Consider the following 26,407-nt stretch of genomic DNA (forward strand, 5'->3'; position numbering starts at 1 on the left):
GTTGTACAAACAACATAATCAAAACCGTCCGAAAACCTATAAAACCATGAACCAATGAAAGATCTTTTAGTTGTAAAAGGACATCTGCATATTTTTTGCTTTGAGATTTGTCATAGTAAAAAAATTGTTTTTACCACAACAATATAGTATTTGGGCACCAAGAAAACAGAGTCATGAAAAAAGATGAGCATTAGTAAATGCCCCCCTAAGGGATTTTGTGTGAAAGTACAAAAAAGTTTTTCGTGTTTTTTCAATTTGGATCTTTTGATAAATTACTTACATTCATGGAAATGAGTTTAGTTTTGGCTTCTAACAACTCTTAGGGGCTGATTTACTTACCCACGAACGGGTCGAATGGAGTCCGATTGCGTTTTTTTCGTAATGATCGGTACTTTGCGATTTTTTCTTATGTTTTGCGATTTTTTCGGATTCTTTACGAATTTTTCGTTACCAATACGATTTTTGCGTAAAAACGCGAGTTTTTCGTATCCATTACGAAAGTTGCGTAAAAAGTTGCGCATTTTTCGTAGCGTTAAAACTTACGCGAAAAGTTGCGCATTTTTCGTAGTGTTAAAACTTAACGCTACGAAAAATGCGCAACTTTTCGCGTAAGTTTTAACGCTTCGCAAAATGCGCAACTTTTTACGCAACTTTCGTAATGGATACGAAAAACTCGCGTTTTTACGCAAAAATCGTATTGGTAACGAAAAATTCGTACAGAATCCGAAAAAATCGCAAAACATACGAAAAAGTCGCAAAATGTTCGTTTTCAAGTCGGAACTTTTCCAATTCGGGTCGGATTCGTGGGTTAGTAAATCAGCCCCTTAGGGGCTCATTTATTAACCAACAATTTTTAGTTTTAACTCTTTTCGGATTATTTACAAAAAAGTTGCAGAGAAAAAAATGCTGCAACTTTCCTGAGATTTACTATGTGTTTAAATGGATAAAAACCCAAATTTGACAGTTTGCTAGATTAAACTTGGCAAAGTCATGTAGAAGTCAATGGCAAAGGTTCTCGAAATGTTAGAGATTTCACTGGGTTTTGTCCGAAAATCATGACTTTTTCTAATTGCAGCTGCAACAATTTTATAAAGCCGGGATTTTTTTTAGTAAATATTAGACATTTGGGAAACGAGTTTAGTCGAATACAGAAATAAAAAAAATTAGAACTTATGGAGTTTAAGTAAATCTGCTCCTAAAACCACAAAAATCAAATGTTAAAAAATGACAGATTTATCAAAATGTGAGCACCCACGTTCTTTTTATTCCTATAGGATTTTTAGAAGTATATTTATAAATGGGTGAACTTTCACCCATTGATAAATGTGCTTCTAAAAATCTCATAGGAATTAACAGAAAGTGGGTGAGTTTTTATGTATTAAGCTCTAAACTCATATTTTGGTAAATTTGCTAAGTTTTTGATTGCTTTGAGCAAACATGCATCATTTGAGGTACATAAATAATTAATGCTAATAAATTGTCCCTTTCATTTTCACATTTATTTTATACATAAAAAACTGTTATACCGTTTTAAGGCATTATATGTATAGTGCTTTAATTTTCTTGTTCTTGTTGTATATAACATTAATAACTAATAGAAATTAAAAAAATATATATTTACAGTATAAACTAGACCATGTAGAAAAGAAAGCATTAAAACCCTGTAGTGCATATTACAGGGTTTATTAATAAAATAACTCTATAAATACTACTTCCTTCTACTCTTCTAGCTATATTTACTTAATTACCTCTGGGATATGCAGATCATTTAATGTAATATTAGTATGGTTTGAAAGCCATCATTTCTATGTCACAACATGAGTATAACAAATTATTTCAAAGAATTCTGAAATATTATTTGCTAATTGGTTTCCTTTTTTTTTTCTAGACTTGCAGGCCAGGCTCATTTCCCAGGGCTTCCCATCTTCAGAGTAAGCACAATTGATTAGTATTTTCTTGCTTCTGGAGGACATCCAGTTGAAGACTCTGAAGGGAAGCATTTGCCTTACTGTTGATAGTTGGATTGTTTTCTGATACAGTTAACTTTCATGGTCCCTGATGGAAAGTTATCCTTACTTTAGATGGGTTTAACTGCTATATCTGAAACTCAACCAGAAAATACTATCTATTTTTTGTTCAAGATAAATGTGCCTGTCTTTGTAAAACAACACCATTGTGCGTAAAGAAATATTTGTAGCCTTCTATATTACAAGCTTACTTTGAATTAAACTATTCAGTGAACTGACTTCAATATAAAAAAACAAACAAACAAACCATCATTAATACAATTAATTTTCTTTGTTAATTATTCAAATAGTGTGACCTCCCTTACATTGCAGGAAATATAACTATTAATATAATTGTAAATTGAAATCTCTTCAATATGAAGGAATGATATTGTACAATCTGCACAATATTACTGAAGGATAGGTATGTGATTTATTATAGAAAAACCTTATTAAGAAAGATACAAATTATAGGAAGACCATCTTTGAAGACCATCTTTCATAAAGCCAATGTTAAGCAAATTATTGTATTTTCTAATGATTTATTTTTCTCTGTATTGTGTAATTTTATTTATTTCTTTTCTATTTATTTAGAGACAGATTTATTAAAAGTTAAGATTAGAGCTCACTAAAGAAAAATTCACCTGCTTTCTGTTCATTCCTATGGGATTTTTAAAAAAAACTGGATTTTTTTTTTTTAATTGTAGTCGTAAAAATTCCGACTTTTTATTTTGGGACAAAATACAGCAAAATCTGTACAGTTTTCAGACAAAAGAAACAACTTCAAGGAAAGGGACCTTTTCCATTGACTTGTACATGAACTCAGCAAGTTTAATCTAGTGATGGATAGTAAATGAGCCCCTTAATGTTTAAATATTTTTTGGCACAGTAAGAGGCCCTTTTATCAAGATTTACATTTGTGAAATTTAATGTTTTTTTCTACCATGACTAAAAAAAAAACAACACAAAAAATCCAAATAAGAATATGAAAACCTCAAAAAAAACTCAAAATTCGTAAGAATTTTTGTGGGCTTAAAAACTAAAAGAAAAATCACAAAACCCTCTGAAACCACAGATTAAAGATTGTTACAATCTGCCGAGGACATCTCTTATTGATTTCTACATGATCTTGGCAGCTTTTATATGGCAAACTTTTGTATTAGTGTCTTTTTGTGGTTTCTATGCTGAATAAATTACTACATTTTCATATATGAGTAATATGTGACTTGTGAAAAATGATCACGGTTACTCCAAATTTTTTCCAATCGTGCTTTTAAACACACAAAATTTGTGGTTTCATGAATGGGCCCCTTAGTATTATTATTCGTATTTGTTACCCATTTTTATTGGTTCTCCCTTTTTTTATTAAAATTTTGTAATTAATAAGTAGACATTTGTACCTTTTAAAAAGAAAGTTTAGTCATGGTAAAGAAACCTACTAAAATTACACAAACACAAATTCTATAAATATGCCCCTTAAGAAATGGTGAAAGAATGAAAAACGTCTTATTCAAAAAACTCCAGACCCCAAGCCTTCCAAATAATAAATCCCATACCCATATTAATTGTTTCCATACAGTATTTGTCTTCTTTAAAGTCCATGGTTTTTAAAAATGTTCCTCTTACTTTTTTTTTTAATCAAAGATGGCTCTTAAAAATACATCTGCATTCAGGGTGTTGATATTCTTGTTAAAGAATAATATGTTTATAAACTAGTTATAAACTCGTTTTCTGTCTGTCTAAGGTCTTTATAGATTTCTTTTTATAAACGATTTTGTGGCATATTTTGAATCAACCTATCCAAAACACACAAGTTTTCGATTAAGTTTTAGTAAAAACAGTCCATCTCTGTTCAATAACTTATTATAATAACTTACATATATTGTAATACCATAGCTTTTACTGATGCAATGTGTATACAATAATATATAGAGGACAAATTAAGAAGCATATCCATGGATAATTCTTATCAAGATTTAAGGATAGCTAACCCTTGGCAACATATTGCTTATACTTTTGGGTTTAACCAGTAATGTTTCGCACTGTATGCATGCCAGTGAGTGGACATACTTTCTTACTCTTGACTCAGGACTTCCATCACCTCACAAGGTGTTAAATTAAATTAACCTCTATAGAGGACCCTGGCAGAGAGATGTTGATCAATATTTGTACAGGAATTATTTTACACATACTTGTCGGATTAATAACAATTGTTTGATACTGTACTACTATGTATAAATGTTATGAATTAGTTTCTGTGTATAACATGCCTGAAGCAGGGCCCTAAGTATTCCCGAAAGCTTGCATTTTTAACCTACTTAGTTAGCCAATAAAAGGTATAACCTAGTCATATAGGTATAACTTATTCACATAAAAGCAAAGATTAGGTAAATATACACTTACACTGTATATGTATGTAGACTGATTTATATGGTAATTTTATAATAGCATATTCATTTAATATAGAGCAAATTATACTACTTTTTTAAATATTGAGTATGGATGTGTCACCACCAGCTTTATTGAGCAATTAAAAAAAATATACACAAGGGAAAATAGTTTCTGTATCTGTATTTTCTCAAAATCTGAAACCCATTTGTATATATGAAAATGGCACTTGATTCTACATTAAAAGTGAACAACTTTTTCAGTTCCAAGTATGAATTTATTGATAAACTCGTGGTTAGCTTCCAGTTTTTTTTTGTAAATAAAAGACTGTTGAAATAAGAAATTAAGTTGTTCTGTCAGGTTTCATTTCTCCATAGAGTTCTGCTAACTTTTTAAACTCCGGTCCCCATTCATCAAGGAAATTATAATCCTGATCCGATTGTGTTCCTAATGAATCTAGAGAACTGATAGATCCTGCTTCTGATCTTTGTCCCTCATAAGCATATGTCTGCAAGGAGTCATAAGGGGGCACACCCGGGTCATGGTCTGCCTCAGCCAGTCTTTGTTTGAGAAATTCCTGAACATTGATGTTGTCAATTGCTGAAAGAGCTTGAAGTCTTGGTGTACACATAACTTCAGGTCTTACATCCCTCCTGTACTTCAGTTCCTCTGCAGCAGAAGGGTTTCGCAAAGCACAAATATCAAAAGCTTCAGTGTCTTCTTCTCCACCGCCTTCATCATCATAAGTCACCACATTTTCTCGAACATCTTCCTCAGAGATAATAAGAGGCTCTTTTTTTCCTCTCCTTAGGGTAATGAAGAGAACCACAATTGCTACAAAGAAAAATTATAACATTTTAGTAGAAGTAGAAACCATGTTTCAAAAATTTGTATAAAACATACCAATACTCTGTGGTTAATTGGTAAAATTACCTTTTTTAAAGGTCATTTCTTTTAAATACATAGTACATTAACCCCCATATGTAGCAAGCAACAAAAAGTTTGCCCAGTTGCAGTTGCCCATAACAACAATAAGATTTTTGCTTTTAAACAGGTGACCAGTAAATGCTTCCTGCTGATTGGCTGCTATTAGTGATGAGCAAATTTTTTGCCAGGTATGGATTCGCAGCGAATTTCTCTAATTTAAAACTTCAGCATCTAAAAGCTTCCAAGAACTCCGCATGTAGAAGTCATGGGGAGTTGTACTATGCAAAGTCAAGCCATATTTTCATTTCCAGGTTTTGAGTTTCTTGAGGTTTCTTCAAATTTTGTAAACTCGCCAATTCAAGTTATTCATGTTTTTTTATTAGAATGGTTTTTCCATATTAATAATAAGAAAAACTTTCTCAAATTCACTCGAAAATTGATAATTAAGCCCATTAATATCTGTATATCAAAATCTTTGATTTACTTTCTATTTACTATATACAAAGCTAAAACTGACCGTACAGAGATGTGACAGATACTATTTATTGCTAGTACCTTTCTGTATCTTAAAATAGATTTTACATAAAAAACATAATTATATATGAAACACATTTTTCCATCTATAGTGTAATGTAGATGGTTACATTTAATCCCCTGGGCTTTAAAAAATCATTCCATACCCCAGGCAAAACATGTTTACTTTCCTTTTAACCTTCATTTTAAATTTTCTATTTTACCTTTGAACAGGAAACCTACATTTATTAGAATGTACAGTAACAAGGATTCACATTAAGTAAAGTCACATGGTCCCGCTTCTGCAGGATGTAAAATAATGCCGGACAAGTATTTTTCATTATGTTTGCAGAACAATTGATTTCTCCTCATTTAAGTATGCTTTATTGCAATGGTATCACTGTCTTAGACAAGTCTAGTTATTAAAGGAATATCTATCTACACACCCAAACATTGTCTCTTTGTCTCTACATGTCTCTATAAAAATATATTGCATAAACAAGCTCATATGTAAAATCCTGCTTCAACTAAATAGAAAATTGCCATTTTAAGAATTAAGGGCTGCCTCCCAGGTCATAGGATTCATAATGCACACAAACAAGGCACATAAATGCTAGGCCATCAGCCAATTAATGGGCAGAGTTCTGCCTTTTGCTTCAACACTTCTTCCTGTTACAGTTGCATTATTTCTGGTCATGTGATCTCTGAGGAAGCACACAGCCCATCACTAAATGGTGGATCAAGGGAAAGGATGTAAAAGGGCAATATTTACTGATAAATATATTCCAGAGATTCTTTAACAGGTCACTTAACACAATATAAACTGTTGGTTAATCATTCATTCTGGGGGTATAGTTTCCCTTTAAGCAGAAAATGTTAACTTTTTGCTATTTACTGGGCTACATCCTGGAAAGTACTGGCAAATTTGGGAAATATACACATTCACTTTTCACCATGTACCATACCAATTAATATAAATATATGAAAATGAAAAAATGGTCTTTGGTAAGGGCAACATTACAAAGTTTTAGGATCATAAGATACAAAAAAGCTACAATTTCTTTTTAATACTATCAGCAGATATCGTTTGTCTTTTTATGGTTCCATTTAATGACCTGTTAATTGCGGAGCCATTTGACAAGGTTTAGTGATGAGCAAATCTGTCCCATTTTTCTTTGGCGAAAAATTTGTGAATATCCAGAAAAATTTGCGAAATGTCAAACAATTTGTAAAATGTGTCTTTTTTTTTACGTGAGTAACTTTTTTGATGTGACTGTGCCTATGTTGACATGGCCATGCCCATTTTGCCACAATTGCATCTATTTTGACGCAGAAAAATTCAGCGATGGCAAAACGTGGAACTTGCTGTGAATCCATGCCTGGTGAAAAAATTTGCTCATGAATAATAAGGGTGCATCCAGCAGATGAACCAAATGTAAAGCATGTCTGCTTACTGAATATTTCTCCATTTTTGACTTTAAAGAAGGTCAAATGAGTCTTATTTATTCATATAATATGGCTTCCTGTGTTTGCAAATGATGGGTCAGGTTTAAGTAATTTGTTTCTGTTATTTTTGGGAACTATAAACTATATCTGATTCATTGTGCCTGTACTGGGGTTCTATGTATTATTATTATTATTTTTTTTTTAAACAGCACCAACATATTCCAAAGTGTTTTATACTGCATTGATTACAGTTGGAACTCAATATTTATCACTGGGATGGCCTGAGCAGGGGTTTCTACAATGGTGTATTATGTTCTCACTTGATTGATGTGCTTGGATTCGTCCCCTGCTGCTGTAGCACAGAAGTTATTATTATCATCCTTCTCTGCAGGCAAGGTATAAAACTCACTGCTTGACCCCTTAGGGAGCAATGTAATAAAAGGTGAAAAATGTGCTACTGGCCTAATTATTTATAGCATCCAATAAACAGGAAGCATATAGTGGTCATCTGTTTAAAAGCGAACATCTTATAGGTTGTTGTTGTGGGTAACCATTACTAGGCTAAATTATTATTTTATTATATATGGGGGTTTAATGTTTAGGTACAGCTTTTTTAACATTTTTTCTGCCTTTTAAGTATTGGCTCCATCTACCCTCATAGTGTTTGTGAGGAGCATGATGTGGAGCTCATATCCTTTACTATGGTCAGCATACCTAGTCCCGCAGACTTACGGTGTTTTTTTTTTCCTGCTAGGTGTCTTCTGTGGGAAAAAGTTTTTACTCTTTAATTATTCTCATGAGACTTTTTTGGATTTCAGTCTTAAAACTTTAAATTCTCCATGGTATATTAGATTTGTTAGGTTAATAGGCTGCAGATGTCCAATGCCAGCTCAAAAATTTGCTGTTTAAAGCGGTGGTTATTTCATGTAGCAACAACTCCCTGACAATTTTTGTAATACAAGCACAGATTTTTAAAATTCAACATTTTGTTTAAATATAATAGTCTATCATAAATTGATGTCATGCACCACTAAGTTTAAGCTGTGATAAAATATTTAAGAAAACATTGTTGACTGATGCATTCAATTAACTACTGCATTAGGCTAAAACTCAAAATCAGCTCCTTGCCAGAACAATGTCTTCTAACCTGTAATGTAAAATCTTAAATCAGTGCATTAAGGTTCCCATCAAACAGCCTACTATAGAAAAAATTCAGTTACTGGTATTAAAATAATGCGGCATTATACACGTAATACAATTATACAAAACATTGTTGTATCACTCTATAGGACAGCCACAAGAATTACAGCTCTTAGGAGCTCCAGCCAAGCTACAAATGCAGGCTATTTCTAATCACTGGGTAATTATAAGCCTCTGCTTTCATAATAAACAGTACTTCATACCAGATACCTTTGGTAATAGCATAGCATATAACCACAAATTCATATTGAAATATTGGTCAATAAAATAGAAACTGAAGCCACTTACCTAGTAGAATAACAACACAAAGAAGAATTGCAATTAAGGCTCCAGTACTCAGTCCTGCAGAAGAGAGAAAGGCTTCAGCATGGCATGTCCGTATGCGCCCATCTCTCTCACATGCACATACTCTTATTGTAAGGGTGCTGGTGCTACTTAAATGAGGAATTCCACTATCAGCCACAACAACAGGGAGATAATACAGATCCTGTGATGTTCTACTGAACCTTCTCCGACGTGTTAAAATACTTGCAGTGTTATCTGAAATAAGCCCAAAACAAATCAAAATGTCACTTGCCAACGGTCTCAACAATATATGTTAAGGTGCCTAGTGAACGAAAGTTAGAAAGCACACTGATTCCAAAAATTGTAAATATTAAAAATATTGCATACTTTAGTATCTTAGCCCTTTAACTACCAAGCACGTAATGCCATGCGTGCCTGCAGAAAAACACTTTACCTGCCAAGCATGTACAGAGGATTTTCTTTGCAGAAGTATTATGTGCCGCCTCTGCAGAGAGTCAGAAGAAATAACAGCCCCCTGATCAACGAGCCAGGGGGGCTGTTATATTAGTCCTGTGATGCAATTGTCACAGGACTGGCCTCCAAGCAGCAGATGCGATTGTCCTGCTCCTTCTTCCCCTCCCAGTGCCGCCCACTTACTTCCTGCTGCGCAGGACTCTGTACAGATGACCCTCCAGGACTGCCCAAGCAATCCCTGCATGCTTCAAGATCCAGAACAGGTAAGTGTCCTTTATTTACACTATTACACACACTTACATACATTACACACACATACAGCACACAATTTAGTACAGTTTTTTTTTTTTTATTTTGCACACTTTAGCACACTTATACACACACTTACACACTGTCACGCAACTTTTAGATGTGTATATGTATATACAAACACTCACAAACATGTGACTATGATCAGGTATTTTGACTACTTATTACAGTCATGTGACTTATTTTGTTATTTAATTGATTTGCACAATTTTTGTGGTTATATTGCATTTTGATCCCTGTATTAGTGTTCTTGGTCTGTTTTTTTTATCATCGCTTTGCTTTGTGGTACTTTGGTGTAGAAAGATATATTTATCTAATTTGAATTCATCAGAATGTGTACATACCACAGACTTTGATATACTATGCTTATCGGGCATCAAACTGTTCAGTAGACCTCTGGTGTTCATATTTGGGGTGATTTGCCTTTGTAAGCAAGAAATTGTGTGAGATAAATGCAGCAAATTACAACAATTTTAGGCTATTTTCAGAAAAGTCATAAAAACCACTAACTTTACAGATTGGTACTTTGGTGTAGAAAAATTACTTTGGATTTGTCAGAATGTGTGCTTTCCAAAAATATAAGGTTTTCTGGGTGTTTCTGTATGGGTAGGGGGGTCTAACGACACATAATACATAGGGGCACATTTACTTATCCACGAACGCTCTGAGCGTTTGTTCGATTGTTCCAATCGCATTTTCCGCTACTTTTTCGTATCCTGCGAGACTTTTTTGCCGCTTTTGCGACTTTTTCATATTTTTAGCGTGAAAAAATTGGATCGTTTTTGCCGCTGTTTACAATCATTCGTTACGAAAATTTTGTGACTTTCGGATTGCCAATATGATATTATCCTGACTAATATGATTTTTTTGTAAGCATTTTCGTGATATTTGCGATCTTCAGAAATTTCCGTTTCCAATCCTAATTTTTCCCATTCAGGATTCAAACTCATGTTTTGATAAATCTGCCCCATAGTCATGGGGCTCTTTTTGCAAAAACTGCAATTCATTTGGTTTTGTACATATCACATACTTTAGTATATCTGTGCATATTGCGCATCAAACTGTTCAGTAGACCTCTGGTGTTCATTTTTGGGGTGATTTGCCTTTGTATGTAAAAAAAAACCTGTGCAAGTTAAATGAGGCGAATTGCAACATATTTAGGCGATTTTTCAGAAAAACTGTCAAAAACTGAATGTGTACTTTCCAAAAGTATTCTGGGGCCACCCTGAATTTCTGCAGCTTTTAACCCACACAAAACTTGGTATATTTTGGGGTCTCTTTGGTGGATTTTTTTGTGAAACATGACAAAATTTGCTGTGGAAAAAATTGCAGCGCTACAAAAAAAATATCGCCCGCTTCAACAAGAAAATTGCCGTGTGCGTCAAAGAAAATGGCATGTGTCAAAAAATTGTTGTCATTTTTTTACATGCTGAGTAAACGTGAAAATATTTCACCACTCATATGAGCAGCACTTTTCAAGAATATAGCCTCTGCCAATGCTAGTACCATTGACTTTAAACTGAGGTAAATTAAAATTAATCTGCTGTATATTTTTTATAGCTTTTTGTTTTGTGTTATAACACTTTTTATACTGCTTTTGGTTTAACAATATAATGAATAAAACCTTTATAAATACAGTGTAAAGCTTTAGTAAATATGCCATGGGTCTTTGCAAAAACACCTCTAGCTGAAACTTGCCCATACTAAAAAAATAATAGCTTATCTAAAAGAAGTTCTAATGTGTAGTGCTGGCTCCTTCTGAATCAGGAACAATGCACTGAGATGCTGCCTACACATAATTATTACAACTAAAAACACTACATTTGGATTCTGTCACAATTTTTATGGTGCACGTTTTATTTCTAAATTACCCTGTTTACATAGCAATTAATTCACTCCACCATTTAAAATGTTATTCTTGAACAAACAAATTTATTTTTCTGTAGTTGTAATATTGGTGTGTAGGCAGCCATCTAGAACAGCTTTCAGGTAACCTATTATTTTTCCAGTCCCATGTAACTGGAGGAACCACAAGCCGCACTTTTGTGATTTTTCACCATTGAGTGCTATTCTGATATCTATTGGCAGCTGCTATCTTGCTACCTTCCCATTGTTCTGCTACTGTAATTGGCTGCTGGGAGGGGGTGATATCAATCCAACTTGCAGCTCAGCAGTAAAGTATGACTGAAGTTTATCAGAGCATATGTAACATGGTTGTGGCACCTTGGGGAATAAAGAATATGGCTAGCCCCATGTGAAATTTCAAAATCAAATATAAAAAAATCTTTGTGTTTTTGAAAAACAGATTTGAATGCAGAATTCTGCCGGAGAAGCTCTATTAACTGATGCATTTTGAAAAAAAAAAACATGTTTTCCCATGACAGTATTCCTTTAATCTAAGTTTAGTTCTCTTTCTATCGTGGAGGTGGGATTTATTATCTTTTTAGGGCAATGGCACACAGGGCCATTTTGAACAAAAGCATGTGTCAAAGCACAAGGCATACCAATGCAATTTGCTTTTGTTGCTAATAAAACATATTTTAACATACTTGGGTAAATGAAAGAGAGAGAGAGAGAGAGCAATAGAGATATTAGTATTTACCTTCATTATTCCTCAATGTAAAGTTTGGATTTATAGATTGGGATTCTTGTAGCGAAAAGTAGAATCTTGCTCCATTTGCAGTGTCATCCTTGTCAATTGCTTTGATAGTATGAATAACCTTGTGGAAAGGAACACAAATAAAAATGATCATTCAGCTCATGCTATACTTGGTTAAATATCTAAATAAAAAAGATTAAAATTAGATGACAGTCTTTTTGCTCAGTGATTTATTCTGTGTACCAACTTGTAGTTGGCCATTTCCATGTCAGAAATAGGTAAGCTCCTCACCCTTTGACTCCAGAAAAAAAGGAGATTAAAAGTCTTTCCACTCCTTTACACAGTGAATTGCTAATTTCTTTCAGGATTTATATTAACGCTTCACTGATAAGGTAGCTTTTATGGCTATAGTTTGGCTGACAAGATACTGCTTTGCACAGTTAAGGGTATTATAATTGCCAATATGTCCTCCCACTAGGAATTTACTGACAAACTATTTTGTGTATCCATGTGTGTGTAAATATGTATATAATGCATGTGTATCCATGTGTATGTATATGCATGTAATATACAGTATGTTCATATGCCTATGGGCTAAACTATATTATATACATATAAACAGCATGTTCCTACTTCAGTAAGTGGTATTTATAACTTAAAGAGACACTCTACTGAATGCATGTCCCAACACCTAAAGCCCACCGCTCCCTGTCATCCCACCCATACTGAAACCATCCCTCGACCCATGGAAAGGGTGGGGAAAAAATGGAGACAGATAACTTGAAGAGAAACAGATAGAGGGATGGCAAGCAAACATAGGCAGATGACTGCAGAAAAATGAAGATACAGAGGAGGGCAAGAAAACAGTGAAGCAGATTAGATCAAAATGGAATCAGATAAGTGCAGAGAAAAAAGGACTGTGGACGTGAACTGAGCAGGGGAAATAATTATAAAAGTTATTGATTCTCCCCACAAACAGTTGTACATTATAACATAACCCCTACTAAAAGTAATAAGCATATTAGAAGTTACCTTGGAGTTACATAACATATGTAAAAACACTTGCCTGTGGCCTTGTGCTTTTATATAGTCATGTAACTTCTCAGTGACATAGCCTTATTAATGAAGTTTGTTCCTTGTATTACATATAATTAAATGTTATTGATTAGGCAGGTGCTATTTTCATGCTGTACAGGCCGGTTTAGTCTTCCAATCTATATTTTAGGTAAAGATTGGTTTGAGGATTTGTTTCTGGTACTGCATACTGATTCCAACTAAGCTTCAGATTAACTAATTCGCTACTGACCTTGCTTGCTTACAGGCTTTTGGCCCCACACAGTGGACAAAATGCAAATAAATGTCCCATTGCAACCTTTTTTGCTCTTTGTACTCTGGGTTGGGAAAAGCAAAAAAGCCCTATAGGCCTATCTTTTAATTCAGTCAGCACACATATTCTGGTTATTTAAGTGCAAGACCTCTGTGTCTGTGTTGAAGACCATTTGATATGCTGATACTGAATACTGAATACAAAACTGAATACAAAACTAACTTTCTATTTATAGGGACATTTATTATAGTGTGTACTACTTCAGTGGTCATTGTTTACCTATTAGCTTTTAGGCTAATCAGAAAGCAACTTCTTTGGTGTTTCGGAGCAAGCCCTCTAGGCCTAAGGCTGTTTATTATTCTTTGTATCATGATATTATGTATCCATAATGGGTTTCCTGACCCTTTTGGGCTTAGGCCATTCAGTATAGTAATACCTTTTACTGAATGCTTTTACTGAATATTGGCCCCCTGTCTTATTCTAAGCTGTGTTGAGACAGATGATCATTTTATGGATACTTGGTTATGACCAGGTAGGAGGTAAATGTGTCACATTTCTATAAGTGGTATGGTACTGCAGTTCAACTTTTTTGTGCTATGTATTCCTTCACTAGATTAGTACTATGAGATTAAAATTTAGTGCTGGGTATTCCTTCACTAGATTTGTACAGGTATGGGACCTGTTATCCAGAATGCTCAGGACCCGGGGTATTCTGGATAAGGGATCTTTCCGTAATTTGGATTTCCCTTACTTAAGTCTGCTAAAAATCATTTAAATATTGAATAAACACAATAGGCTTGTTTTGCCCCCAATAAGGATTAATTACATCTTAATTAGAATGAAGTACAAGGTACTCTTTTATAATTACAGAGAAAAAGGAATTGTTTTTAAAAATTAGAATTATTTGCTTATAATGGAGTCTATGGCAGATGGCCTTTCCGTAATTCGAAGCTTTCTGGATAACGGGTTTCCGGATAAGGAATCCCATACCTGTACTGTGATATTGAGCAGTATTTTGGTAATGGCATTTACATGTGATCATTGTTATGGCTTGTGACTGTGATGGTTATGGTGTATTTATACTGTCTGCAGTTCAGCATATTCTACAGTTAATTACTAGTATGATATTGTGGACTTTAGTGTAATATTACTGGTTGTGTTTCTACAACTGGTAAATAGTATGATGGGTTTTTTTAACTGCATTTTAGTATTTTATTTATTAACATTGTATTTTCTGAGTAAATCTCTGCACAATTAGTTATGCATTGTTTTGGCTTAGCATTCTAATGCAAATATGCTGTTTAGTAACCACTAGATCAGTTCAGCACAGTAGATATACAGTCCTTCCTGCTATACACACTGGGGTAGATTTATTTCGCAAGTAAAAAATTACAACAACAATTCACAACACATTGCCTGGCTTTTACGTGTTAAAAAAAACCCACATAATTTTTTCATGTTTTTTTCTTAGAGTGACTTTCGATGGAACTAACACAAGGTCTGAAGCGGCTTAAAATATGCAATTTTTTCAGTGAATTTAATTTTACAAAGCTGGATAAATAGGCCCCAAGGTAATGTAGAGGTAGTTATTACCATTTGGTACAGTATATAATTGCAATGCATATTTCTGCCATCTATATTCGTAAATAGTGCTACCGTTGCTCTATTGCTATAAATTTGAAACAGGTATCAAAACAATTTCTATAGGGGACATTTTGGTAGTATTCATGCAATCTTATTTTTCAAGGCTATTTAGCAAATCGTACAGACCATAATATTCTTTTCCTGGCCATCCTCCTTGTCAGCCAGTTTTCGCATCTCATTTTCTATCATAAAGGTACATGATAGCTTGGTTTGCAGACATCTGTGTTAGTTGAGAAGACTTTAAAGTTTTAGCCTGGGGTCAAAAAGCTTACCCACTTGTAAGTCTGGCATATAGAGTGGTCAGGAAAGGAAGGAAATTATGAAGTCGTTTTATTTTGTGGCATTATGCTAGGGAACTTAGGCAAAAACCACAATATCATAGGTTGTCAATTTATAACTAAAGTATATAAATAGACTAATCATGTGTTCTGCGTTGTGGAAATAGGAGGGGGTTACATTTCAAAGTTTCATAATTATAGCCAAAACTATTTCAAATCATTTACACATCTCAATTATTCCTACAGCAAATAAATATTAAATAAAGGATCTATTTAATTTGCAGATCCTCTTTAATGCTGGAATTTTTCCTCAATTTCTCCTTGTTTGATATAGCTTTTTCAGTATCACAAAATAATTATAACAATTTCATTTGATTTATGCAAGTATATAACTGTGATATTTTGGCTCTACTTATCTCTTTCTCTACTAAGTGTTACGGACTGTAATGTAGAGGAGTCTGTAAACTGCCAGGAGTAACCTCCTGTTTAATCTCCTGTGTAGCAGGAGAGCCCTGCCAACCTTGGTATTCACCGACGTCCTTTTGGGGCCCCGGACTTTCTGCGGTGGAGTTTCTGCAGTGAAGGGATCCTTCACTGGCCAATGTTATTCCAGAAAACACAGTACAAAAGGGATCAGACAAAGGCAAAGTCAAGTCAGGTAAAAGGTCAGTGGCAGGCAGCAGAAATTTGTGTGTCAGGAACAGACAAAAAGTCAAAGACCAACAGGAATCAGAATAAAGGCTTTTAGCAAACTCAGAATAACTAGCTTGGACACCTAAACAAGCAAGGAAGCACTATTTAAATTAGCAGCCAAAAGTGACGTCAGCGCATCCACTGTGTATGTGCATGTGCCTAGGGCCAGTGCGCGCAGGAGCGCACTGAAGATGGATGGAAGCAGGAGTGCGCCTCAACTGAGGGGGCCAGTGTACATAGAGGTAAGAATGCGCTCTGGTCTCCCGGTGCTCCTTACACTAAGCTTACTGCAGTAACAATTATAATACAGGTATGGGATCCCTTATCCAGAATTCTGTTATCCAGAAAGTTCCGAATTACAGAAAGGCCAACTCTCATAGGGGCTGATTCTGAAAAAACGAGTGATATTTATAGCATGCGTTAAAAATATTATCACTTCTTATATTTTGCGAATTAACAATTGATTCACTAAAAGGACAGTTGTCTGAATTAAGAAGCGATGTTTGACTGCAAACTCCATCTTGTCTTGCCAAACGCTCACAAACCGCAATGTTTTTTAAATACGGCCTACTCCAAGTAGGTGTTAATATTGGCACAGATTACACAGATTATATTTCACACGTTTAACTTTTCATATGTGTTTGTGAATCATGCATGACAAGGGGACTCCTCAATTTCCCTTCGCCTTCAGCCATCCCTCTGAACCCCATTGTTACATACATTAATTAAACACCAGGAGACGGAAATGGGTAAAAAGAGGCCACAGCATTTATTTACATTTTATCAAATAAATAGGACCTTGCCAGCCTCACCCCAAGGCAATATTCAAAGCCAGAATTCCATAAGAGATCGCTACTATGCTCTGCTGTTCCTTACTGAAGACTTGAGATCAGCACTATGTCATTATATCCACCACTGAGTATTAGGCTGCCTCTACCTACAGAGAGGATGGCCCCAAACTCTGCTACCAGCAGGAGCTGCATCTCCCACCATGAGAGAAGTTCAGCAGCCCTGCTGCCGGTCCTGAATCTGCAGTGCCTCGATGATAGGAAATCCAAGCAGGCTGTCACCTAGCACAAGCAGTAGTAGCGTCTGTATCAATCAACCCACCGTGCAGTCAAAGGAGAGAAGCTCCTTTCTCCCTCTTCTAAAATTTCCTGTGCAGTACTCTGGCAAGGTCCTACTGCTGCTGTGACAGAAACAACTTAAAATACATTAACATATATCCACTGTTTTGATCAAGAGGAAGGCAAAAAACCCAGCCTGAAGCCTGTGCCAATTATGCCTCAAGAGGGAAAAAATTCCTTCCTGACCCCACCTGGCGATCGGAAAATTCCCTGGATCAAGGATTTGACTTTTATTTAACATAAATAATACCATGCAGACTCTCACATTCATACTGTATAGTGTTACCGAAACCACAATATAACAGTGCATATAGGAAAACATTCACATTCTGTTATTAACAGATAATATGAGAGCATAAAGAAGAAAATATCCTGGCATTTTACAAAATATGCAAAAAAGAGGGGAGGGTGGGTGGGATGTTTCTACCTGTTCAGAAGATAGGAAGTGAACTCCTTCTTTTGTGACATCATATCCCTATCCTTCTCCACCCCCAGCCCAGCTTTTCCCCTTCTCACCCAATCACAGCTGCATCTGATTTTTCAATCTTTAAACATAAACCAGTGTAATCTGGCTGCTGGTCATTCGGATCCCTTGTCATGCAGCCCCTGCGTTTATAGCTTCAGGGCTTCCTTTATCACAAAGCGTTATTTGCATCACATCGCGATAATGCGTTTTTTTGCTCATGTGATATGAGTTGTAACACATGCTAAATCATATGTGTTTGTGAATCAGGTGTTAGTATTATTTCTATTTGATAATTACTGCAATGCGAATAACACTTTGCGATAATGCGTTTTTTTGCGCATGCCATATGAGTAGTAACACATGCGAAATTGATGAATCGGTACTTATTTATCGAACACTTTCGACTATGCGTTAATCGTTAACGACCTTTAGTGAATCGGCCCCATAGACTCCATTATAAGCAAATAATTCTAATTTTTAAAAATGATTTCCTTTTTTTCTGTAATTATAAAACAGTACTGTACCTTGTACTTGATTCTAACTAAGGTATAATTGATCCTTATTGGAGGTAAAACGTTCCTCTTGGGTTTATTCAATATTTAAATGATTTTTAGCAGACTTAAGTTATGGAGATCCAAATTACAGAAAGATTCCTTATCCGGAAAACCCCAGGTCCCGAGCATTCTGGATAACATGTCCCATACCTGTACCTCTGTACACAATAAAGAAGAGAACAGATGCTACAAATATTTAAAAATTGTTGTTCTTAAGTTCACTTGAAGGGGTACTCCTTTACATTTATTTTAGACAGTTGAGTTCATATAAAATTTGATCTGATCTTTTAATCTGATAATTTTTTTGTTGTTGTTTTATTTTAAATTGAATTCACTTTGATTCTCTATGCTAAATATTATGCAGTAACCAAGTACCTGTAGGTCTGACCTTAGAAAATGAGATATTTTTCCCTAACTTAAATACAGGAATCTTTGAAGGGGAGTTTCCATTCAACATAATGTATATGCTTTGTTAAAATTAACACAACACTCAAATACTGGAATATATACAGCTTATCTAAACTAGATTTATTTTTTCATATGTAACAATAGAGAGATGTTGTGAAATAAGAGTCCCTCGCCCCAAGATGGACCTATCTGAGGTGGGACATCGCCCCTACATTTAATCAACAGCCACAATTTGTGTCCCCAGTATAGGTCTGCAGATAAGAGTAATGACTAATAATGTAGTAAAGGGTTAATAATAAACAATTAAGAGAAATGTCAAAAGTTCATGTTACATGCATAGCTGGAAGAGACAGGTTAGCTACAGCGCCGAGCCTGCATTTCACAGGAAATCACAAATCTAAAGACAAACTTATATCTTATGCTTCCATAGATGGATAATTCTGTTTTTGCCTTTTCTGGAAAGTATTGTGCCTTTTGATGTAAAACGTTACATATATGTTGTAAAAGCACTGACCAACACTGTGTTGTTTTGAAGCCTCTCTTATGACATGTTGTATCCTTGGCTTGTGTGTGTATAAACTGCGTCCACAAGACTTGTATTTTGTTTCTCTGTGCGATGTAACAATTTAATTTTCAGAGCTGGAACAATTCAAGTAAGGATTTGCATGGGTATTAGTTCTTAGAGCTGTTGCTGAGTGCTGACACTCAGTATGATATGATATATGCACAAAAAAAAAAACCTTATCAAATCAACCCTATCTGTAGTGGCCTTATCTTGGAGTAAAGAGCCGCAGTAACTTTAAGTATAGGCAGAGCAACCAGCTGGCAGGTAGAAGATGGGATTATGATACAGAGGACTAAAGGATTACATTTACAGTGATTAAGCAAAACTAAAATATAATATATCAAAGAAAACCCCATGTAGCACTAAAGTAATCCATGAGCAGTTAGCTATGATATTAGTGTCTATTAAAGCCCTATTATAGCAAATAGCTATATTTCACATTTTTCCTAGTACTAATTGTAAAAATGACCATATTCCTACAACTCATAAAACTAAGATTGTAGTTTAAGTGTGATTTCATTTTTGTCAGTGAATGCTATAATCTTTAGAATGCTATTTTGGCCTATCTCTGCTAGAAACCAAGTCTATTTCCTCTCACTACAGGTTATACATGTAGTTTAATCTGACAGCAATTCTTTGACAAATTTACAGCTGTCTCCCTCTCACACAGACTTTGCTTCTATGTTAAATTCCCAATTATCTGTTCCCTGTTCTATCCTATTAATTTAGTGCTTGCTCTCTGTGCATTTTTGCCAACAGTAAAATGGTTGGAAACCTTTTCTCTAGACAGTCTGTATCTCTTCTGACATAATAACAGACATTCTGTGCCTTCTAAAACATGTTCTTGAACAAATGGTTATTACAAAAGAAAGCTATAATAAAACACTTTACTTTTTAAATCAGCATGTATGTTTTATGATATGCTATTAAAAGCTAGGGGTTACTGTTACTGTTAACGACATGGGCAAACTTTGTCCAGTGTCCTTACTTGTCCAGTAATCCTTGTCATATAATGGTGTACTGTAATAAAAGAGTCTGTACAAGGTCTAGTGCATTATTAACCATAGCAGCTAATCACATTTTTTTGTTTTTACAATAAAACCAACTCGCTGATTAGTTGCTATGGGTTACTACACCTAGTACACCCAACTAAGATATAATGAGTCCTGATTGGAGGCAAAACAATGCTATTGTGTTTATTCAATATTTAAATGATTTTTTGCAGACTTACGGAAAGATCCCTTATCCGGAAAACCCCAGGTACCGAGCATTCTGGATAACAGGTCCCATACCTGTATATATATACCTCTGGCGCCGGTTGCGGTCCCGGTGGGTAATCTTACGGTCAGAACTCTGAGCCCGTTGAAATACTCTCACTCCCTGGTGTCTTTGCTATATCTAGTGCAGCTTTTACTTATCCTTTCATACTTTTTTACATACTTTTCACATTCTTTTCATTAACTATGTCTGTATGTATGTGTTATGGTGAGCACAATATATGGTCCCCTTGTAAATAATGATAAGCGAGTCCAGGGTTTTACGCATTAGGTTAATTTCAACAGGCATTATGAACATCCGATGAGTATATCAATAATGGCCATATTACAACATCTTATATGATCTATTCATGTTATTTCTGGTCAATTAACCGCTCCTTATTCGTTTTATCATATTAACGGCCATATACAACTCTGCACTGCCTAACTTACAAGGAGCATCTTCCATATAATGCGTATATAGAACGCTAGAAGCAGAAACTAAATCGGGAACATAGTCTGAGAGATAGGTAAGAGCCCAAACCAGGAGATCAATGGTAGAAATGTTGGGACAAGGGAAGTAAAGACTCACTAACAGAATCAGGATTGATAACTTATAGGTGTGAGCCAACAAAGGCAAGGTCATGGAATAGTCATTAACATTGCCTACAATGCAGAACTCCTATTGCCTAAACACAAGGTTTCCATTTCTAGACTGGGCAAGCTGGGACAGCTGGACGGTCAGTAATTAAGAATCAATCAAAGTCTCAAATAACTAAGCACTCAGGAACTTGGCTAGGAACATGTCTTTCGAGTCTATTTATTTTGAAACGGGTACAAACTCAGGCACAATGATGTCACAGAGCAATGTGTCATTGCTGAACTATGTGTCATTGCTAAACTGACATAAGCCCACTAGGCAAAAAATCACATGCACGACAAAGTGCACATTCTTTGGACTAAAATTGAATAGGTGTAGTTAATAATTATTAAATTAAGATGGTAAGGATTCCTGGAATTTATGCTGTTTTTCCCTAGAATGTTCCCAGAATTTAACCTGTTTTGACACCGTCCCCTGGGAAATGTAAAATTGGGGTTCTATTGAAAAATTAGCGTTACAGTTTATGAAAGATGTACAAAAGAAAAATAAGTTATTTTATACTGTAGATAATTTCATTAAATGACTATACATACAATGTAAATACTAGCTCAACAGTTTAACTAAACCTTGAAAGGTAGGCCACGTGGCTATATGGAAAATAGATTATATTATAGCTTCAGGTGTAGTAGCCACTGAATGACATTGCCTGGAGTTAGACTGCTTGTTATCTACAAAAATCCCCAGATCCTTCTCTATTAAGGATCCCCCCAAAACATTATCCTTTAGTATATAACTAACATTTATATTATTTTTACCAAAGTGCATAACTTGTCAACATTAAACCTCCTTTTTCATTTTTCTGCCCAGTTAAATGTTGTCAAATCGCTCTGCAAAGTGGCAGCATCCTGCTTGGAACTTATAGTTTGGCACAATTTAGTATTGCATATTTACGTATATACAAAAATGAGTTACAGGAGCACATACAAGTATAAAAAGTTACAAACTAAATAAATAAATTAAGTCTAAAAAATATTTACTTTGTGCCCGGTCCCCTTTATAGCGCACCAATTGTATTCCGTCCACCAATGGTCACCCACCTTAGAGGTTAAACCACTATACCTGATCTGGCATACCAGAACAAGCTTTCCCCCCCGGCAGACTGACAAGGACCTGCCAAAGCTGTGACAGCTACCAGGACGCTGATCATCTGTGCCACTTTACCTAATCTAACCCAAATTTCCCCCCACTAGCTAACTAAATCCATGTACCCCTCAACCCTCCAAGGCCGCATATGTGACAACTAGAAAAACAATAAATTAAAACAAGAGAAAACCAACCCCAAACTAAGGAAGGGTGGGTGGGGCCCTTTTCCTCTGCTGCTTCCACACAAAATGGTGGATAGCCAGCCCTCACTACCACTGTTATATACCCTTCTCCGCCCCACCTTTTTACACTCCCCCTTTAATTTAAATCTACACTAACTCCCGCTCGTGATGCAGACCCTCCTCCGACCCTGCTGCTCCAGAGCTAACAGGAATGTATTATTTATGACTGTAAGGAAATGAGTGGTGGTACCAGACCAGTTTCTGCAATTTAATAAGTACCAAAGAATCTGGTCTCTTCTTAGTGGATTAATTATGTAGGAACTCTAACTTAGAGGATATATTGATCTATTTCTGTTGCAATATACCCAATATTATTAGTTCAAGGGGCAATAAACTGCTATAAGCTTACTGGCGGATTTTCCATATCCATAATTGTAAGCAGAGACATAGATTAAAACCACACAAATGTACTACCTAATCACAATTCCCTGCTGGTATTCCTAACTGAGGATCTTTCTGTCACTTAGGAGCAAATGAGCACTACTGCCTGGCATGACACTGATGCAATTTAAACGTTAAAAGTATACTCTCCTTAATAGAGATGTAGCGAACCTCACAAAAAAAGTTCGCGAACCCGTTCGCGAACTTCCGCCAAAAAGGGGGATCAAGGGCAAAAATTTCTCTCAAAAATACGTTGTTGACACAGCATTGCGTTTTGTGCTGTAAAGGGCACAAATCATACTACATTTCTAAACTTGTGTAATAAACTGCTTTAAAACTTCCGGCATCTACATGCCAATAAAAAAAAGTTATTTGAATGTGTGGTTGGTGCTGGTGCACTACTATGTCTGTCTCCAACACACACAGACGGAGCTGCAGTACACAATGAAAAGAAGAGTAACAGTAATCAGAAAATAAAAGCAGTCCTTACAAGGACTATTGGGTTACAGCAGATGAGATCAGCAGGACAGCTGCCCCCAGCAGCTACATACAGAGCAGTAGAAAGTAGATCACTAGTCAGCAAAGCTACCTAAACTGTCCCTCAAACCCCTGCACAGCTCTCTCCCTATGCTAACTCATCAAGCACACACAGGCAGAATGTAAAATGGCTGCTGGGCTTCGGTTTATATATGGAAGGGAGTGGTCTGGGGGTGGTCCAGGAGGGAGAGCTGCCTGATTGGCTGCCATGTATCTGCTGGCTCTGGGGTGAGAGGTCAAAATTTGGCTCCAGCTAAGGCGAACCCAAAATTGCGAACATCGCTAAAAGTTCGCGAACTTGTGAACTTGCGAACACCCGATTTTCGTGCGAATTAGTTCTCCGGCGAACAGTTCGCTACATCTCTACTCCTTAATGAGCAATTAAATTGTTTTAATGCTTAAATATGAAGGTTAGTATAGAAAATAAAAGGATAACTTATAAAAGTAACACTTTATCAAAAATTGTCAAATTGCCTGTGTCTAGTAATCTGTATTGTAATTCTTCAGTGGAAACTTTGTGAAATTGCAGGAAGAATTTACAAAATGCTGGAAAATTTGTGAAATGCATTTTTTTCAGGGAACATGCATTAAAGTTGATTTTTCTTGCTGCCTTTTTTCCCCTCACGTAATTATTATTATAGCATGTTTTTCACAGCGTAAATGTTTATGGTAAAATCTACCAAGGCTTTGCAAAGGAATTCACCGACATCAAAATATGGTATTTCGCTGAACGTAGGCAAGAACCACAGGTGCCTGTGACATAATCGTACTCTTACAGCCAAAGTTATTTAGAATACTTTAAACCACATCTTGTCAAAATACTGCAATACAATCTATACAAATTACCCTTACAGATTTGTCAGATATACCACTGGAGTAAGGAGTAATGGAAATGATTTACAGTTGATAATGGATATGTTTAACCATACACTTACCATTCAGTGTTTCTTTATTTTCTTACTTTAGCATCACTTTAATTAATATATATAAATTATATATATATATATATGGTTTTAAGTTTTATGGGGTTTTTTTATGTTTGTCTATGGTCTATTCTGTTGCAGGTTATCTAGCAAGGTAGCTACAGTACATTGCAATGCATTCACCACTATGTTAAAACATACAAGTAAAATGTATTGAAGAAAGGCAATAGAGGTAGAACAAATGAACTGAGTTATATGAATAGACAGTTACAATATGGTTTGTAAATGTTTACAAGGCTTGCCTTTTGAATGAAAAAGAGGTAACATGATCAATGACAGGAACTTTTATTAACCAGTCCCTCTAACACACAATGGAACACTCACCCAGCATCATTTTGTATAATGGAATGTAGCACCCTTAAAGGCTGTTGAAAATTTATTATGGTTTGTTTTGCTACAGAGCATAATAAACGGTGGTGAAGCAAATCGATCCATGTAGTGTACCCATACTCTAATCTACTTTTAAATTCTTGTTCTTTGTCAATTTAAACTGTCTCTTCTGGGAATTCCCATATTCATTCACTACATTATACTGTAATATGTGTAAATTAAATAAAGTGTGAAACAATCTGAAGTTTGCTTGCTAACAGTAAACTGTTACTTTTCATAACTATGTATCAGTTACAACATAGTACAAAACATGACATTCATTTAAACCTTTGTTAATATACATATACAGTATTAGTGTGATAGTTGATCATAAATATTTGTATAATATTGCTGATCAACAATATACTGTGTATATAAATTGAAGGCTTTTATATAAATGTAAAAGCTTTTCAAATAAGGAATAATAGTTAGTGATGAGTGAATCTATCTGTTTTTTTGACAAAGGCGACAATTTTTTGATGTGGGTGACAATTTTTCGATGTGCAGCAAATTTTTCATCCACCACTGGGAAACGCAGAATCACTGACGAAACACCCATCACTAATAATAGTAAACTATTAATATTATGTGCACCCATTTGAGTTACACCACAGCTGTGGTGGTGTAAAAATATTCGCTAAACAGTTTTCGCAAAATTGCAAATTTATATTTGCACACAATAATCACTCACACATATTAAGCATATTAAGATCTCATTATTCAGTAAAATGAAGTTCACAGCCAACACTAACAGTATATTACCTGGCCAGGCCTGCCATTCTCACAAACAACAATGTCTTCATTAGAAATATATGGAGGGTTGTCATTAACATCTAAAACTCTGATTCCAACTGAAACATGGCTCACAAGTGAAGGATAGCCTGAAAAAGATAAAACAAAATGAGGAAAATGTCTATTTTGTACAGTGCAATAATCATGAACTCAGTACAATAATGTTTTATTTATATTTACCTTTAATAGGTTTTTTCAAGATGACCTTTTAAAGATAAGCCCTCAGTTCTTACAAATGGCAATATTATGCTTGATACATGCTTAAGTAGAGCTATAACATTACAAGTATTGGAAATTTGGAAGCCTTGCACTGTCTAATATGAATATTGTTGTAAGAAACTAAATCTAAGGTATGGGAGAAGGTGACCATGTTTTTTTTTTCTGTATAATACACTTTGACTATGACTTACAGCACAAGTCCTAAAAAGTCACTGCTGGAAGCCAAAACTAGGGATCTATAGATCCAATGTGAAGAAGACATCAGGACTGATCTCTCTAGTAGAAATATTAAAATACACTGAGCCAAACTGTGAAAATGTGAAAGTTTCTTTTTTTTTTTTCTGAATCATCTAGAAGTTAGAAAGGATTTACTTTGAATCTGATAGACATGTGGCTTTTTCAACCCTACACTCTGTGTAATTATTATATTGATTTTCCTTTTTTTCCCTAGCTTCTATGAAGGTATAACCAGGGTTCATTGTATTTCTAGCCTTGGCTTTGCAGTTATTGGAAGACTGATCACAAACTTCTTTTTTACTTCCCATTCACACTTACTCTTTATTAAATTTGATATGGTGATATGGCATGACACTGGGGTGTTCTTAAAACTGGTAATGCAGTGAATGCAAGTAGAAAGATTTCCATGTACTGTACTGCAGAAACGAAATGAGGTTA

General features: G+C 35.2%; 1 protein-coding gene across 1 annotated transcript in view; it reads right to left on the minus strand.

Annotated features, from left to right (window-relative positions):
* Positions 1-4,649: 4,649 nt before the first annotated feature.
* Positions 4,650-26,407, minus strand: part of cdh18 (cadherin 18) — a 319,640-nt gene continuing 297,882 nt past the window's right edge. The window contains exons 10-13 of the mRNA XM_018094962.2: positions 25,484-25,602; positions 12,151-12,268; positions 8,769-9,020; positions 4,650-5,228 (exon numbers count right to left, since the gene is read on the minus strand). Coding sequence (XP_017950451.2) covers positions 4,738-5,228; positions 8,769-9,020; positions 12,151-12,268; positions 25,484-25,602 — 980 coding nt within the window. The 3' untranslated portion in view covers positions 4,650-4,737. The remainder of the gene's footprint in view (positions 5,229-8,768; positions 9,021-12,150; positions 12,269-25,483; positions 25,603-26,407) is intronic.

This window comes from Xenopus tropicalis, chromosome 6, assembly GCF_000004195.4.
Source record: "Xenopus tropicalis strain Nigerian chromosome 6, UCB_Xtro_10.0, whole genome shotgun sequence".
Lineage (NCBI taxonomy): Eukaryota > Metazoa > Chordata > Amphibia > Anura > Pipidae > Xenopus > Xenopus tropicalis.